Raw genomic sequence first — 18,164 nt, 5'->3', positions numbered from 1 at the left:
CTCACCTGGGCGGGCGGTCCGATCCGATGGGTGCCGCGGTCCGGTCTGGGGCCTCCCATCTTGTTAGGATGACGTCCTCTTCTTGTCTTCACCCTGCGGCTCCAGCGTAGGCGTACTTTGTTTGCCCTGTTGAGGGCAGAGCAAAGTACTGCGGTGCGCAGGTGCCGGGCAAGGTCAGAGAGGCCTGGCACCTGCGCACTGCAGTACTTTGCTCTGCCCTCAACAGGGCAGACAAAGGACAAAGTATGCTTGCGCAGGAGCCGCAGCGTGAAGACAAGAAGAGGACATCATCGTAAGAAGATGGGAGGCCCCGGACCAGGCCGCGACGCCCATCGGACCAGACCACAGCGGGGACCGCCCCTGGGTGAGTATAATAATATAATAATTTTTATTTATATAGCGCCAACATATTCCGCAGCGCTTTACATATAATATATATATATATATTATGAGTATAATATAACCTGTTTATCTCATCTTTCAGGATACATTGGGGCTTATCTATAGCATTCCAGAATGCTGTAGATAAGCTCCTGATACCGCTGGGCTTAGCTCACCTTCCACTTTGGGGGTGACAGGTTCCCTTTAAACTGCCACAAGGTGAATTTGAGTTTTTTCAGGCAATGCCTTTAGAAAATTATCAGAAGCAGCGGTCCCTCCTTTAGGTTGTGTGTTTTTTTTTTTTTTTTTCTTTAAATCTCTATCTGATGCTATTATGGTTGCCAGTAATTAGATTTTCTGGAAGCCATATCCATCTTCCGGTTTCTGCTGTTTGACATGTAGTTGGTGTGGGGTTTCTGCCTTGCTTCTTTTCTTCTGGTATGGCTGAAAAATTTAAAATAATGATATGTTTTAAATATACTTACGGTATGTGGTCGGCTTTTCAGCAACTACTATTAAATCCACTACTGGAGGATGTGGGAGTTAGGGTACCGTCTCACAGTGGCACTCTGGTCGCTACGACGGCACGATCCGTGACGTTCCAGCGATATTCATACGATACCGCTGTGTCTGACACGCTACTGCGATCAGGGACCCCGCTGAGAATCGTACGTCGTAGCAGATCGTTTGAAACTTTCATCGTCAAGTGTCCCGCTGTGGCGGCATGATTGCATCGTGTGACAAAGGTTGTATACGATGTGCGCACAGTAACCAACGGCTTCTACATCGCAAATACGTCATGAAATTATCGCTCCAGCGCCGTGCATTGCAAAGTGTGACCGCAGTCTACGACGCTGGAGCGATAATCAAGCGACGCTGGAACGTCACGGATCGTGCCGTCGTAGCGACCAAAGTGCCACTGTGAGACGGTACCCTTACAGTATCTTTGTTTTCTTTGTTGCCTGTCCAGCTGTGTGAGAGGATCTCATCTCCCTTTTGCTGTCATGGGTTGTGAAAAATCTAATTTGCCTTTACAGTGCCTACAAGTAGTATTCAACCCCCTGCAGATTTAGCAGGTTTACACATTTGGAATTAACTTGGCATTGTGACATTTGGACTGTAGATCAGCCTGGAAGTGTGAAATGCACTGCAGCAAAAAAGAATGCTATTTCTTTGTTTATTTTTTTTTTTAATTTTGAAAAGTTTTTTCAGAGGGTCATTTATTATTCAACCCCTCAACCCACCAGAATTCTGTTTGGTTCCCCTAAAGTATTAAGAAGTAGTTCAGGCACAAAGAACAATGAGCTTCACATGTTTGGATTAATTATCTCTTTTTCCAGCCTTTTCTGACTATTTAAGACCCTCCCCAAACTTGTGAACAGCACTCATACATGGTCAACATGGGAAAGACAAAGGAGCATTCCAAGGCCATCAGAGACAAGATCGTGGAGGGTCACAAGGCTGGCAAGGGGTACAAAACCCTTTCCAAGGAGTTGGGCCTACCTGTCTCCACTGTTGGGAGCATCATCCGGAAGTGGAAGGCTTGTGGAACTACTGTTAGCCTTCCACGGCCTGGACAGCCTTTGAAAGTTTCCTCCCGTGCCGAGGCCAGGCTTGTCCAAAGAGTCAAGGCTAACCCAAGGACAACAAGGAAGGAGCTCCGGGAAGATCTCATGGCAGTGGGGACATTGGTTTCAGTCAATACCATAAGTAACGTACTCCACCGCAATGGTCTCCGTTCCAGATGAGCCCGTAAGGTACCTTTACTTTCAAAGCGTCATGTCAAGGCTCGTCTACAGTTTGCTCATGATCACTTGGAGGACTCTGAGACTGACTGGTTCAAGGTTCTCTGGTCTGATGAGACCAAGATCGAGATGCCAACCACACACGTGACGTTTGGAGACTGGATGGCACTGCATACGACCCCAAGAATACCATCCCTACAGTCAAGCATGGTGGTGGCAGCATCATGCTGTGGGGCTGTTTCTCAGCCAAGGGGCCTGGCCATCTGGTCCCCATCCATGGGAAGATGGATAGCACTGCCTACCTGGAGCTTTTGGCCAAGAACCTCCGCTCCTCCATTAAGGATCTTAAGATGGGTCGTCATTTCATCTTCCAACAAGACAACGACCCAAAGCACACAGCCAAGAAAACCAAGGCCTGGTTCAAGAGGCAAAAAATCAAGGTGTTGCAGTGGCCTAGTCAGTCTCCTGACCTTAACCCAATTGAAAACTTGTGGAAGGAGCTCAAGATTAAAGTCCACATGAGACACCCAAAGAACCTAGATAACTTGGAGAAGATCTGCATGGAGGAGTGGGCAAAGATAACTCCAGAGACCTGTGCCAGCCTGATCAGGTCTTATAAAAGACGATTATTAGCTGTAATTGCAAACAAAGGTTATTCCACAAAATATTAAACCTAGGGGTTGAATAATAATTGACCCACACTTTTATGTTTAAAATTTATAAAAATTTAACTGAGCAACAAAACTTTTTGGTTTGTAAGATTTATGCATCTGTTAATAAATCCTGCTCTTGTTTGAAGTTTGAAGGCTCTAACTTATTTGCATCTTATTAAACCTGCTAAATCTGCAGGGGGTTGAATACTACTTGTAGGCACTGTAAGTAATTACTCCACTTCTACCAACCCATTGTAAAATATATCAGTCTTAAAATATCAGACTCTTGCTGTTGGTGTGGATTTATAAGAGAATCATATATTTTGGTAATTCCTTCAAACGGGATGATTCACTTGCTGGAAGAATTGCTGTAATTTCTAGAAGTCTGTCGTCCGTAATGATATTTGAACTGTACGTACTTTGGATCATGAGAAGTGAGATTTCAATTAACAGCAACAGGAGACCTCCTTTTGCCGAGTGTTCTGACTGAATTGTTGCCCCCACCGGTCATCTCCACTACAAGATAGACTTGCTTCACGCCTTTCTGCATGTCGGTAGTTTGTGTGGCGCTTGCATGTCGCTACTGGATAATTCCTTAATTCGCTAATGTACAGATACAGTTTGGAATAGGGTCTTTTAATTGTGAAAACTTAATGGAAAACGGAGTTCTTTAAAGAGGTGTGAAAGTGCGTTTCTTCAGGATTTTGGAGATTGAAATTCACCTCCCAAACCGTGTATCTACTATATAATTGTCGAAAAATCACTTCCATCTGTCCTGTCTCTTTCTTTCTGTCACGGATATTCATTGGTCGCGGCCTCTGTCTGTCATGGAATCCAAGTCGCTGATTGGTCTCGCCAGCTGCCTGTCATGGCTGCTGCATCCAATCAGCGACGGGCACAGTCCGATTAGTCCCTCCCTACTCCCCTGCAGTCAGTGCCCAGCGCCCGCTCCATACTCCCCGCAGTCACCGCTCACACAGGGTTAATGCCAGCGGTAACAGACCGTGTTATGCCGCGGGTAACTCACTCCGTTACCGCCGCTATTAACCCTGTGTGACCAAGTTTTTACTATTGACGCTGCCTATCCAGCGTCAATAGTAAAAACATCTGTTAAAAAAAAATTAAAAATCATTATATACTCACCTTCCGCCCCCTTTCCCGCTCCTCGCGATGCTTCTGTGACCGGTCCATGTAAGCGGCAGGTTCCGGTGCTAAGGATGGTCTGCGAGAAGGACCTGCCATGACATCACGGTCATGTGACCGCGACGTCATCACAGGTCCTGCGCAAGAAGGACCTGCCGTGACGTCACGGTCATGTGACCGCGACGTCATCACAGGTCCTGCGCGAGAAGGGCCTGCCATGACGTCACGTGACAGCGACGTCATCACACCCTGGGACCAGAAGCTGCCGCTTGCACCCCACACAGGCGACAGAACTACAACGCGCCTTCGGAAAGCGAGTATATGTTTATTTTTTTAACCTGTGACATACGTGGCTGGGCAATATACTACGTAGCTGGGCAATATACTACGTGACTGCCCAATATACTACGTGGCTGGGCAATATACTACGTGGCTCTGTGCTGTATACTACGTCGCTGTGCAATATACTAAGTCACTGGGCAATATTCTACGTAACTGGGCAATATACTACGTCGCTGGGCAATATACTACGTCGCTGGGCAATATACTACGTGACTGGGCAATATACTACGTGGCTGGGCAATATACTACGTGGACATACGTATTCTAGTATACCCGATGCGTTAGAATCGGGCCATCATCTAGTTCTATCATAAGTGAATAAGCTGAAACGTACAGGAACATTACTGGATAGATGATGGAGACATCCGAAAATGTCTGAGGAAACAATTCAAGAGGTGAAACAGCATCTCCTGCATGGAGATAATTTAGAAAATCATTGCACAGGAGACTGGCATGTCGTGTTCCAGACATCAGCAAGTGGCCAAGAAAGGTCTTGTTTACCATACAGAGTCACTGTATTGACATATCACAGCCATATTTGTTTCTTTGAGGCCATGTGAAAGGCTGGATGTACAGTTACAAGCCACAAACCTTACAGGCACTCTGAGATAACATACAGCAGGAAATTCAGGCTTTGACCCAATATGTCCGGCGGAATACATTTAACATGGAAAGGTGCGTGCTTGGATGCGAAAACTAAATATTTGAACCAAGGTATGTACAATCCAAATTTCAATACTCGAGAAGTTACAGCAATGTCTCTGATAGAGTAGCGAGTGAATCACCCTGTATTAGTCTGTTTTGGCAAGAAGTGATATTTTTGGCTTGGAAAGTTCTAGGCCATATTCTCTCTAGACTCTAAGCTTAGAGAATCACTAGATTGCTCATAAACGTTAGGTCCTCCGTAGTTGGTGGACCTAAATAATAGGATTAAGAAAATCAAAAACTTTGTGTTTGAGTAAACCAATGAGATATTCAGACTTAATCCATATGGATTTTCTGAGAGATGTTTTGGATGATTCATCAGTTATGACTGAGCTGAAGGCTTGAGTATAGTCAAATCCTTTAGGGTATGTGCACACGTTGCAGATTCCATTGCAGATTTTTCCACATGGATTCTGCAAAATCCGCAGGTAAAACGCCGTGCGTTTTACCTGCGGATTCACCGCGGATTTAGTGCAGTTTTTGTGCGGATTTCACCTGCGTTTTTACACCTGCAGGTTCCTATTAAGGAATAGGTGTGAAACGCTGCGGAATCGGCACAAAGAATTGACATGCTGCAGAAAATAAACCACAGCAAATCTGCGCGGTATTTCCCGCAGCATCTGCACAGCGGATTTGGTTTTCCGTAGGTTTACATGCTACTGTAAAACGCATGGAAAACAGCTGCAGATCCGCAGCCAAATCCGCAACGTGTGCACATACCTTTACAACTCTCCTGTCCGTTCTCCTCTTCTTTAGTCCTCATATCTACAGTTGTTTAGTGACTAGTCCTGTCTTGTATAAAAGGTATTTAGGCTGAGGTATTCCATAATTGGCTATTATGCAAATGACTGAATCTTGTGTTTTTTTTCATAGAAATGATTTAATGCAAGAGAATGCTTCAACTCCAGTACCTGTTAATTCCAAGTGCTATATTTTAAGGTCATTTTATTTCAAAGGGCTTGTTTATTTTATTTTTATTTTTGTACTGACTATGTAAATCGATTTAACCCCTTAATGACCGCCAATACGCCTTTTAACTGACCTGCGATATAACAGAATAGTATCCCCACACAGGTGACAATCCACCAGCTGTGGGCTGTACACTACAGCTGACAACTTGCTGCATCAGCCACGATCAGTTTGGCACTGTCCAAATCTGTTTTACCCCTTAGATGCTGCTGTCAATAATGACTATCTATATATATAATTGTCTAAGGGTTTTTCTGTCTCTCTGTCTGTCCTGGAAATCCCGCGTCTCTGATTGGTCGAGGCCTGGCGGCCTCGACCAATCAATCAGCGACGGGCACAGCATGGCGACGATGATGTCATAAAGGTTGCCTCGACCAATCAGCGACGGGCACAGTCTGCCGCGAATTCTGGAATCATCATTGTCCATATACTACGGGGACATGCATATTCTAGAATACCCGATGCATTAGAATCGGGCCACAATCTAGTCTCATATAAATGGTTAACAGATTGTGGGGGCTTCCTCTTTATCCCAATTGGTGCCCTCAGATCATGATTGTGTGGTCCTGATGGTAGCCATGGCAATTCATGGCCAAATTGCGGCCTTAGAGTCTGATGGCAGTTGTAACCTGCTCAGAAGTTAGCAGCATTTAGGTGGTGACAATACACATTTTCATTTCTGTCATGCCACTTTGCATTAATTCCTGAAAATCACCTGAAGGGTTAATAAACTACCCGACAGCAGTTTTCTATGTGTCAGGGGGCTCTGTTTTTAAAATGGTATAACTTTTGGGGGTTTCCCCCCTATATGTGACCCCTAAAGGCACTTGAAACGTGGATAGGTCTCTAAAAAAATAAATTTTGTAAATTTCCTTGAAAAAATGAAAAATTACTGCTACACTTCTAAACCTCCTAAAATGCTAACAAAATAAAAGAAAATTTTACAAATGGTTCTGATGTAAAGCAGACATGAGGGAAATTTTATTAATTAATGTTTTGCTATGGTATGCCTATCTGGATTAAAGGGATAATCATTCAAAGTTTGAAAATTACAAATTTTTTTAAATTTTTCTCAAATTTCTATTTTTTATAAATAAACACGAAACCTATCGACCTAAACTTACCATTATCATAAATTTATAATGTGTCCTGAAAAAACAGTCTCAAAATCACTGGGATTTGTCAAAGCGTACCAGAGTTATTACCACATAAAGTGACACTGGTCAGATTTCAAAAATTTGGCTCCGTCACTAAGGGATTATACATCTTAGGCTACTTTCACACTAGCGTTAACTGCATTACGTTTCAAAACGTCTTTTTTCAGAAAAAACGCATCCAGCAAAACTTTTTGCTGGATGCGTTTTTTTCCCATAGACTTGTATTGGCGACGTATGGCGACGGATTGGCATACGTCGTGTACGTTTTACGACGGATGCGTCGAAATTTGGCGACACGTCGTCTCAAAAAAATGTAGATTGTAACGTTTTTTGTCTCCGCCTAAAAAACGTGTCGCGACGCATCCTGCGGCATACGTCGTTGGCTGCAATTGAAGCCTATGAGCGACGGATGCGTCGGGACACGTCGTACGACGCAATACAGCGCTGCAATACGTTTTTTTTACACTGAGCATGCTCAGAAGCTGGATTTTGTTGCCAATTGGCCAGACACCCCCAAATCTATATAAACCTGGCCTGGGCCTTCAACCCCACATATGCCTGCGAGACCCAAGACAGAAGACTTCCAGCAAGAGCTAGCCAGCCACAGGACCCCAGCCATAAGACCCCAGCCACAAGACCCCAGCCTGACACAGGAGCCAGCCACAGGAAGGAGCCAGCCACAGGAAGGAGCCAGCCACAGGAAGGAGCCAGCCACAGGACTCCAGCCATAAGACCCCAGCCACAATTTTCCAGCCTGACACAGGAGCCAGCCACAGGAAGGAGCCAGCCACGGGACTCCAGCCACAAGACTCCAGCCACCATAGAGCCAGTGTGAGTATTGCAATTTTTGTGTGCATCTGTGTGCCTGTGCATTTGTGTGTGTGTATATGAGGTACTGACTACAGAAAGAGCTTAAAACCTGAAGAGGACCTGAGGCCTGCCATCGTCCTGCACCAGCCAGTGCCATGCTAGAGTCCAGATCCACCATGATGCCAGCCACTGTGAAGACCTGCAGCTCCAGCCAAAGGATTGTCAGCCTTTTGTATGTGTGTGTGTGTATGCGTCTTCTGCTTGGGTTCACCTTTCTGCCTTTGTTGTACATATGTGTCTTTGCATAAAGCTATGTGCGTGCATGTGTATGTGTGTATTTTTGGACGGCTGTGTGCTTTTGTATCATGTGCCTGCACCATATTATGCCTTTGCCAATTTTATGCCTGTTCATGTGGGAGGGTATGTGTCCATGTGCAGGATTGCATCAGGATGTGGTCAGGATTTTCCATCAGTATTTGTACGCCAAAACCAGGAGTGGGTGATAAAAGCAAAAGTGTGCCTGTTTTCGTATGATACTTTACCTAATTTTTACACTCCTGGTTTTGGCTTACAAATACTGATGGGAAATCCTGAGCAAATTCTGAGGCGATCCTGAATGTGGACACATACCATGCATGTTTTTTTGTGTGCGTATTGTTGATTGCATGTGCATTTGTCCATGCTGTAATTGGTTATTTGCCTTTTTCTGATGTATTGACTGTATAGTGGTCTGTGCAGCATGTGGTTTAAATGTGTTTTTTTTTTGTTTGTTTTTTTTTTTTAAATCTGATGTGTTTTTTAAAAAAGTCTAGCGGTCTGCAGCTTGTGGTTTGAATGTGTGAGTGTGGGGTTTTTCTATTTAATAAAAGTGTTGATTTTATTTTAATTAGTTATAACCATTTGCAGTTGAAGTACTTGTATTTAAAATAAAGAGCATGTCAGCTCCTAATTGTGATTTAAAAAAAAAAAGTGAGAAAAAAAAAATAATAATAAAATGTTTATTAAAAAAATGTCCGTAGTATTATTTCATAAAGGTAAATTTAAAAATGGTGTATGTACCAATGGTTACACATGCAATACAGGGTTGGTTGAGGGCTCATTTTTTTAATAAAGGTTAACCTGAATTTTTTTTTTTTTTTTTTTTTTTGGGGGGGTGGGGGGAGAGGTTATTTATTTTAAATAAAATATGTCAAATATATTTTTTCATGGTGTTAACATTAAAAATTTTTATTTTTAGGGACATGGAAATGAATGGTATAACGTGCAACTTTTTGGGGGTTTTTTGGGGTTCACCTGTATGAACATTTCTGACATCATTTTAGTAGGCTGTTTATCATTGAACATTACCTAGTTCAGGGGGTGGTGTCTAACTATAGATCCATTATACATATTAACAGATAAACCAGGACCGCAGCCACTAACCAGCCCACCAGGACCACAGCCGCTGCCCACCAGGACCACAGCTAAAGTGCTAGAAGTAAGTTTTGAAGACCCCAATCTGCTACTTCAATGTGTCGAGCAGATTGCAAGTGTCTCTTTAACTTACAGAACCACCAGGACCTCAGCCGCTGCCCACCAGGACACAGCCGCTGCCCACCAGGACACAGCCGCTGCCCACCAGGACCACAGCTAAAGTGCTAGAAGTAAGTTTTGAAGACCCCAATCTGCTACTTCAATGTGTCGAGCAGATTGCAAGTGTCTCTTTAACTTACAGAACCACCAGGACCTCAGCCGCTGCCCACCAGGACACAGCCGCTGCCCACCAGGACACAGCCGCTGCCCACCAGGACCACAGCTAAAGTGCTAGAAGTAAGTTTTGAAGACCCCAATCTGCTACTTCAATGTGTCGAGCAGATTGCAAGTGTCTCTTTAACTTACAGAACCACCAGGACCTCAGCCGCTGCCCACCAGGACACAGCCGCTGCCCACCAGGACACAGCTGCTGCCCACCAGGACCACAGCTAAAGTGCTAGAAGTAAGTTTTGAAGACCCCAATCTGCTACTTCAATGTGTCGAGCAGATTGCAAGTGTCTCTTTAACTTACAGAACCACCAGGACCTCAGCCGCTGCCCACCAGGACACAGCCGCTGCCCACCAGGACACAGCCGCTGCCCACCAGGACCACAGCTAAAGTGCTAGAAGTAAGTTTTGAAGACCCCAATCTGCTACTTCAATGTGTCGAGCAGATTGCAAGTGTCTCTTTAACTTACAGAACCACCAGGACCTCAGCCGCTGCCCACCAGGACACAGCCGCTGCCCACCAGGACACAGCCGCTGCCCACCAGGACCACAAAACAATGTCCTCTTCTGACAGCCCTCCTCCACAGCAACAGCGTGTATCGGTAAGTTAACCCAAAAAATGTTTTTTTTAAAAATTTCTTTAAATTACATTTTTATGGATAACTACATGCATAAATTTTGTTTCAACAGGAAGCTGAATCAGATGAGGAGCTGTCAGAAGGGGGCGAGACGGGTGGAGAGATGCTAGTGGAGGAGGAACCAAGTGTAAGTAGTGGTGAAACAGTTCCTTCGCACATCACACTGCACCATACACAAAACAGATTACTAAACACCTGCCTACCTTAACTGAGAATTTGTTTCCTTCATTTCAGGCTGCTGCTGCTGCTCCTGCTGCTGCCGCTGAAGGCTCTCCCAGACAGTCCCAGAGTCGGCGGACTCGTCGCCGCGGTCGGCCATCAGTGAGGTTTTTTTTGGGGGGGAGGGGGATTCTATTGGTATTTTAGTATTTCAGTGTACTAATTTGTTTGTTTTCCTTTTTTTTTTTTTTTTGACACAGGCTTCACAGCGTGCTCCCGCAGAAGAGGAGGATGATGATGATGACATTGACATCGATTGTCTCATCGAGGAGGTTCGTGAGCGGGAGCCGCTGTGGAACATGGCTGACCGCAGGCATGCAGATACCGGTGTCACCCGTCGGCTCTGGGACGAAGTGTGTCGCAACCTGTTTCCAAGGCGGGAGAGCCTTAATCCTCAGCAGCACAGCAAACTAGGTAAGTATTCAATTTCCAGTGATGTTTTGAGCTGACTGTAATGTATTGCATTTACTAATTTTTTTGTTTTTTCTTTTGATTCTTGTCTTCACAGTTGGAAATATCAGGAAGCGGTGGCGGTCACTGAGGGATCGCTTTAAGAGGGAATTCAATGATGAGATGAAGGCCCCGAGTGGCTCTGCAGGAAGGAAGAGGAGCAAATATAAATATGGCCAGGCCCTCTCCTTCCTGAGGCGAACCATGCTAAGCAGAGTGTAAGTATTCTACAGCCCACTTATAACCATGTTAACCTGTCTACTTAGTTTGCTTTCAGTCAGGGCTTTTTCATTCCAATGTATTAATTTCTTTTGTTTTTTCTTTCACAGCACCTTCTCCAGCCACCGGGCGCCTGCATCTTCCTCTGCGCCCTCTGGAGCGATCCCTCCTGAGTCCGCCACTGAGGGCCACGTCGGTAGGCCCCACACCTCTGTCCCCTCCTCTGACCCCTCTGTCCTCTCCTCTGACCCCTCTGTCCCCTCCACTTCATCCGCCCCAAGCAGTGGAGCATTATTGCAGGCTTCATTGCTCGCATCTGATGCTGAACAGTTAGCGTTCCCTTTACCCCACCCCTCTGATCCTGCCACCTCGACACCACCATTAGGTTCGTGGCGGCAGCGCCAGAGGGGTCAGGAAAGGAGCTATGCTCCTGAGTTCTTACACCTGAATGCATCCTTCCAAGGCTCTTTCAAAATTTTGGGAGAGCAAGTGACTGCTGGTTTCAACATGGTGCAATCACGCATCAGTGAAACAAGCCAGGAAACCAGCAGTCGCTTGGATAGGCTGCATTCAGCTGTAAGTCCCGATCCGGCCAATCTTTTTTTCCAATCCATGCTCATGAGCATGGAGAAGCTTTCTTTTGAGCAACAGATGCGGGTAATGAATACCTGCTATAATGCTGCACTGCAGGCCATTAATGAATCGACCCACACACCTCCCCACACCTCCACTCCAATTCCACACCAGGCCCCATTTCCACACCATACCCCCCATTACCAAACCCAGCCCCAATACCCACACCAGCACCATTACCAAACCCAGCTCCAATCCCCACACCAGCACCATTACCAAACCCCACGCCACTCCCACTACCCTACCCAGTCACAATACCCGACCCAGTCCCCACAACAATCCCGGCCCCCAGACCAAATTACTTCCCCAATGTTTTCCTTACTGAACTTTTCTCTTCCACCTACCCCAACACCACCCCCCTCTGGTCAGCCTCTTGGTTTAACCCCCCCTTCCACTGCACCCCAAACAAGTAGGGTTTCCCCACCTATCGACGTGGTCCAACCTTCCGGCCCATCCTCCTCTCATATCTCCACCCAACACTTTGAAAATTTGTAAAGTGTAATTAATGTAAATAATCTAAAAAATGTTCAAATTTTTCTAAAAAAAAGTTGGAAAATATATATATATATTTTTTTTGCAAAACAAAAAAACAAAAAAAAGAGTTAAAATAAAATTCGGATTACAATTCTACTCTTTGTGTGTGTGTGGATTTATTAAGGTAATATAATAAAAAAAGGTTTAATAAAAACAAACAACAGACATGTAAAAGGTATAACATAATGGTTTTACTAGCAAGAAAACAACGCTTTTGGGCCTTTTTTTTTGTGGGGGGGGGGGCAGAAACACTTTTTTTACATAACCAAAACACATGGGAAACAGGTTACACATGGGAAACAGGTTACACATGGGAAACAGGTTACACAATCATGTCTTGCCACGGGATCCGCCCGACAGGTGAGACAAAGTAATCGGCAAACTGGTCCCTCATCCTTGTTACTGAACTTGTAGAGCGAACCGAGCTGCTGCGGTAGTCCCACAAGGTGGTCTCCAACTCTTCATCATCCAAAGAAACGGGCTCCTTTGACAGGACAAAGTTGTGGAGCACCACACAGGCTTTAACTACCTCGTCTATAGTTGTTGTTTTCAGCTTGATAGCCGTCAGCAGAACTCGCCACTTCGCCGTCAATATGCCAAAGGAACACTCCACTACTCTTCGTGCTCTAGTAAGCCGGTAATTAAAGACCCGCTTGGTATGGTTTAAGTTCCGGCTACTGTACGGTTTCAGTAGGTGCAGCGACAGTTGAAAGGCTTCATCACCTACAAAGACATATTCCAGGGCTGGGTCATTTGTTCCTGGCAGTGGTCTGGCTGGCGGAAAATCGTAGCTCTCTCCATAAAGGCAACGACCCATCGGAGAGTTTTTAAGAACTTGCGAATCGTTGGACCGTCCATATGCTCCGATGTCCACGGCAAGGAACCTGCAGTTGGCGTCTGCAATAGCCATAAGGACGATGGAGAAATACTTCTTATAATTATAATACTCCGATCCTGTTCCTGCCGGTTTCGCAATCCTTATATGTTTCCCGTCAACTGCACCCACACAATTAGGGAAACTAGATTAGATTTCCATGGATGGTTGGGGGATATACTCTGGTTGCAAAGTGGTCCAAACAGCCCGACATGTGTCCTTCACTATTCCAGAGATAGTTGAAATGCCCAGCCTGAACTGATAATGGAGCGAAGTCATAGATTCACCCGTAGCTAGGAAACTTTAAAAAAAAAAAAATGTTAGAAAAAATTGCACAGACCAACAAGTTTTAATATGGCACTGTTATTTTTTTTTTAAGGACGGGACACTCAATAAAACCAGCATGAAACCAGTGTAAAAAAACAGTGGAATGTCCGTCAAGAAAACCAAAACTACTTGCTGCAGAAAATAGTGCGCAATATGGCAGCGCAGTATTGTCTGCAGCGTGTAATATAACATTCAAAATGACCAATGACAGAAAAAAAGCAGTTGCATGTCATCAAACCCAAAAAACCCCCCCCCCCAAAAAAAAATGCAGAAAAACATTCAATATCAGCAATGACATTTAAATAAAGCAGTGGAATGTCCGCCAAGAAAACCAAAACTACATGCTGCAGAAAATAGTGCGCAATATGGCAGCGCAGTATTGTCTGCAGCGTGTAATATAACATTCAAAATGACCAATGACAGAAAAAAAGCAGTTGCATGTCATCAAACCCAAAACCCCCCCCCCCCAAAAAAAAATGCAGAAAAACATTCAATATCAGCAATGACATTTAAATAAAGCAGTGGAATGTCCGCCAAGAAAACCAAAACTACATGCTGCAGAAAATAGTGCGCAATATGGCAGCGCAGTATTGTCTGCAGCGTGTAATATAACATTCAAAATGACCAATGACAGAAAAAAAGCAGTTGCATGTCATCAAACCCAAAAAACCCCCCCCCAAAAAAAAAATGCAGAAAAACATTCAATATCAGCAATGACATTTAAATAAAGCAGTGGAATGTCCGCCAAGAAAAACAAAACTACATGCTGCAGAAAATAGTGCGCAATATGGCAGCGCAGTATTGTCTGCAGCGTGTAATATAACATCCAATATCAGCAATGAAATAAAAAAAAGAGGCTTACCGCAGGGTCACCATCAGCCGCTCCGCCGGTGTGATGGCAAGCCTCATCCTTGTATCCTGTCTTCGGATGACATCCTCCATTTTTGCAAGCAAAAAATCGAAATGTTCAATCCTCATCCGCACGTAGTTGTGGAATTTGTGTGGATTGTGCCGCAACTCCAGGTACAGAGTGGACTGGACACCCCGGGTCATCCGTAGTTGATTAATCGGATGAATCCACAGTCGTCTCCGTCTCCGTTGCTGCAGAAGCATCCTACGCCTTTCCGCTGCCGCCTCCTTCTCCCGCACTATAATATCCAGGCGATTCGTCTCAAAGATAACGTCGGTAACCAAACTAGCAATCCTCCCAAGAACACCTTCCATCGCTGCCACAAAACTAAAACCCACAAAGATGGGCTGTAAATACAGTACTATATAGTTTTTCAAATTTTCCAGTAGCCAATCAAATTTTGGGAGCCTCCCCTTTTAAAAACGGATCCGTCGGAAAAACGGATACAACGGATGGTAAAACGTATGCAACGTATGCAACGCATCCAGTATTTTCGACGGAAACGTTTAGCGGATTTGCGACGGATCCGTCGAAATGCTGGATGCGTGGCATACGTTTGTCACCGTTTTTCACTTTTTTGACGCATCCGTTTTTTCGGCAAAAAAACGGATTTGCGACGTTATGCAGTTAACGCTAGTGTGAAAGTAGCCTTACTCACTACTACTGCATACATTACTGTATTACGACATTTAAAACTAAAACAAAAATTGGTAAACTAAAAAAGAAAGCAAATTGGGTGTTACCATTGCATACTAAATGAGATGGGTAACTTGAATTGTAGCAAACTTTTCTAAGCCGCTACTTTTCCAAGGCAAATGCAATCATTCACATTTTGATTTGGAATGGTGGTTTGCAGTACCTAGATTATAAAAAAACAAATAAGGAAATCATAGTGAACTACTTATAACTATGACTATATTTCTAAAACCTAGAATACAGAGATTATTTTGATGATCCGTGTATATCCAGAACCATAACGATAACAATAAGGCATCTACTGTTTTAGACTTCGACTTCTCAAACTTTTCCTGGTCCCTCGCCACAAAGCTCAGGGGGAAGGCCTGGCCCTTACCACCTGTGGTTAATAGCCATGTCAACCTGAATTCCCAACATAAAAATGAATCAATTATGTTGCTAACCAGTAGATCGCTGAAGCCATATAAAGGACTACACCCTTCATAATCATTTATGTAAAACCGGTTACTTCAGCTGGGCCTAACAAGTAAGGAGCACCGCACAGTTTGAAAAGCATCGGTCTCTAAGACTTTATTACTATTTATTCTTATGGTCTTTAACAAGAGGGTGTTGGTTTCAGGATAATAATGCAGAGCAGACTAAAGAAATAACCCCAGAGAGGATTCCTCCTTGTAATTTTTTTTTTTTTCTTCCTTTCAGTACTTGTTCAGTACTGAGGAAATCCGCAAAATCTGATCTGTTGGCATCTCTTAATGACTGGACTTGTGGAATACTGCTGTAAAGCATTTTGAGTATGGAGAGAATTTATAACTAGAACAGTTACCTGCAGTAAATGCCAGTAAATAGCAAGCATGTTCGAGGAATGATTATAAACATAATAAAATAGTTGCCTTTTAACAGAGAATAGTATGTTCATATTCTTTGCAATTTATTTTCCAGGAATCCATGAAGATTATCAGTTACCTTACTATGACCTTGTGCCTTCTGATCCATCAGTTGAGGAGATGAGGAAGGTGGTTTGTGACCAGAAACTAAGGCCAAACATTCCAAACAGATGGCAGAGCTGTGAAGTAAGTATGCATAAAACACCTTTATCAACTAAAACAATACATAGAAGAAAACAGTACAAAACTGGAGGAACCATAGCACTCCAGATTGAAAACAGAAGCGAGTCCTTTCTATATCCAAAAGCATTCAGCAACGTGTCAAACCCTCATGGGATCTTTAGTAAGCTAAAGTCCCTGTGACGGATCGCACAGGGGAAGGGGTGTTTCTAATTTTCACCTCTCGGGAGGGGAGAGAAAGACCCAGCAGGGATCGGCTCTCTGGCGCCACCACTTGCCCCAGGTCACTGAGGGCAAACAGTCGCTGGAGAAGCTTCCCTTATAAGTACAAGTTATTGAGGTGCTCCCAGTGAGGGGGAATATACATCACCAGTCCAGGCTGGGGATATATAGCTCTGGCAAAAATTAAGAGACCACTGCAGAGTTTTATAAAAATCAGCTTCTCTACATGTCTGACAACCATTTGATTCCAGTGTCAGTTGAATTCTAACCAGAGTACACCTCATTCTACTTAATGTGCTTCTGATTAGGTGATCAACTGAACCAAATCTTACTTAACAAAGGAAAGTATAAAAAACACTGCTGTGGTGTTCACAATCCTCTTGCAATAGGACAAGCTGGATGGCAAAACAAGTGCTAGTAATATCCCAAAAGTAATAGGAATGAAAAAATAACTTTTAACCATGCTAAAGGAGTTGAAAAGAAAAGTCTTCAATGAGGAAAAGAAGGGCTCAATTCTGGCTTTACTAGGATGGATACAGTGAGTGTCACGTTGCCTCTATCCGTAAAAATTTCGAAGACTGCAGTCCATTACAGCTAGGTCACAAACAACAATGCTACAGACCGGCATAGGACGAAAACGACTCTCCACTGACCAGGATGACCGTAATTTTTTTCGAATGTCACTCAGCAACCGCAGGATGACATGAAGTGACCTACAAAAGGAATGGCAAATGGCAGCTGGGTTGAAGTGCATGGCAAGAACAGTTCGTAACCGGCTCCTAGAAGCAGGGCTCAAGTCATGTAAAGGTAGAAAAAAGCATTTCATCAATGAGAAGCAAAGGAAAGCCAGGCTGGAGTTTCCCAAAGACCGTAAGGATTGGACGATAGAAGACTGGAGTAAGGTAATCTGTTCCAATGAGTCTAATTTTCAGCTTTGCCCAACACCTGGTCGTCTAATGGTTAGGCGTACAAGTCACAGTGACTTGCACCCACTGTGAAATTTGGTGCAGAATCGGTAATGATCTGGGGATGCTTCAGCAAGGCTGGATTTGGGAAGTGTGATGCAGTGATCCATGCTGCAGCTAGGGGGCTTACGGGGTTAGTGGTGGAGCTGGCCTGTCTGACTAACGACACACACCTCCCACCTGTGGTAGTGGTTACAGGTACATAATGTGATCATGATGTGGTCACAAGAGTGGAGAGAGAGTGTATGGATCTAAATGGTCTCTGTGTTCTAAGATCCTGGATGGCCTGAGTGTTGGGAGATCCTGGGAGTAGGATCAGATCCCTGAAGAGCACATGGTGGGGCCATGGATCGGAAGGCCTGTGTTGGAAGATCCTGGGAGTAGGACTTCCTGAATAGCACAACCTGTGTTGGAAGATCCTGGGAGTAGGATTTCTTGACTAGCACATGGAGAGACCTTATGTGCAGAGTCTGTGACAGCCATGCGTTGAGGAAGCTACTGTTTTTTCTAGGGGATCTGGACTGTCATGAGTGCCCTGGTCACAAGGACGGTGATCTCAGTAAGACAGTTTCCCCAGGAGAGATGACTGACAGGAGGTCAGCGTGTGGAGCAGGAGCTCCAGAAAGGTAACCCAGAGTTGGGGGACTGTGTACTGACGAGGGTCAGATAATGAACTGTGCGGTCACCCATGGTAACTGGACGGAGTAAGGTCCAGAATGTTTAGTGACCGCAGCTTAATGTCATGTTCCGGTACAGTGTGTAATGGAC

General features: G+C 44.5%; 2 protein-coding genes and 1 long non-coding RNA gene across 3 annotated transcripts in view; all 3 read left to right on the top strand.

Annotated features, from left to right (window-relative positions):
• The window catches only part of TGFBR1 (transforming growth factor beta receptor 1), a 185,423-nt gene that overhangs the window by 156,807 nt on the left and 10,452 nt on the right, over positions 1 to 18,164 (top strand). The window contains exon 8 of the mRNA XM_077269426.1: positions 16,085 to 16,215. Within this exon, the coding sequence (XP_077125541.1) occupies positions 16,085 to 16,215 (131 nt within the window). The remainder of the gene's footprint in view (positions 1 to 16,084; positions 16,216 to 18,164) is intronic.
• LOC143782216 (uncharacterized) lies at positions 7,667 to 9,834 on the top strand. Its single transcript, XR_013216893.1, has 3 exons — positions 7,667 to 7,926; positions 9,303 to 9,382; positions 9,454 to 9,834. It is a non-coding gene; the product is annotated as an uncharacterized LOC143782216 (long non-coding RNA).
• On the top strand, positions 9,871 to 12,554 carry LOC143782214 (uncharacterized). Its single transcript, XM_077269425.1, has 7 exons — positions 9,871 to 9,880; positions 9,952 to 10,247; positions 10,336 to 10,410; positions 10,518 to 10,604; positions 10,703 to 10,916; positions 11,011 to 11,170; positions 11,282 to 12,554. The coding sequence occupies exons 2-7, from the start codon at positions 10,203 to 10,205 to the stop codon at positions 12,297 to 12,299; spliced, it is 1,599 nt and encodes a 532-aa protein (XP_077125540.1). The 5' UTR covers positions 9,871 to 9,880; positions 9,952 to 10,202; the 3' UTR covers positions 12,300 to 12,554.

This window comes from Ranitomeya variabilis, chromosome 6 (genome assembly GCF_051348905.1).
Source record: "Ranitomeya variabilis isolate aRanVar5 chromosome 6, aRanVar5.hap1, whole genome shotgun sequence".
NCBI classification, from domain to species: Eukaryota; Metazoa; Chordata; class Amphibia; order Anura; family Dendrobatidae; genus Ranitomeya; species Ranitomeya variabilis.
Note: the sequence above shows the minus strand (reverse complement) of the source record. Positions and strands in the feature narration are given on the sequence as shown.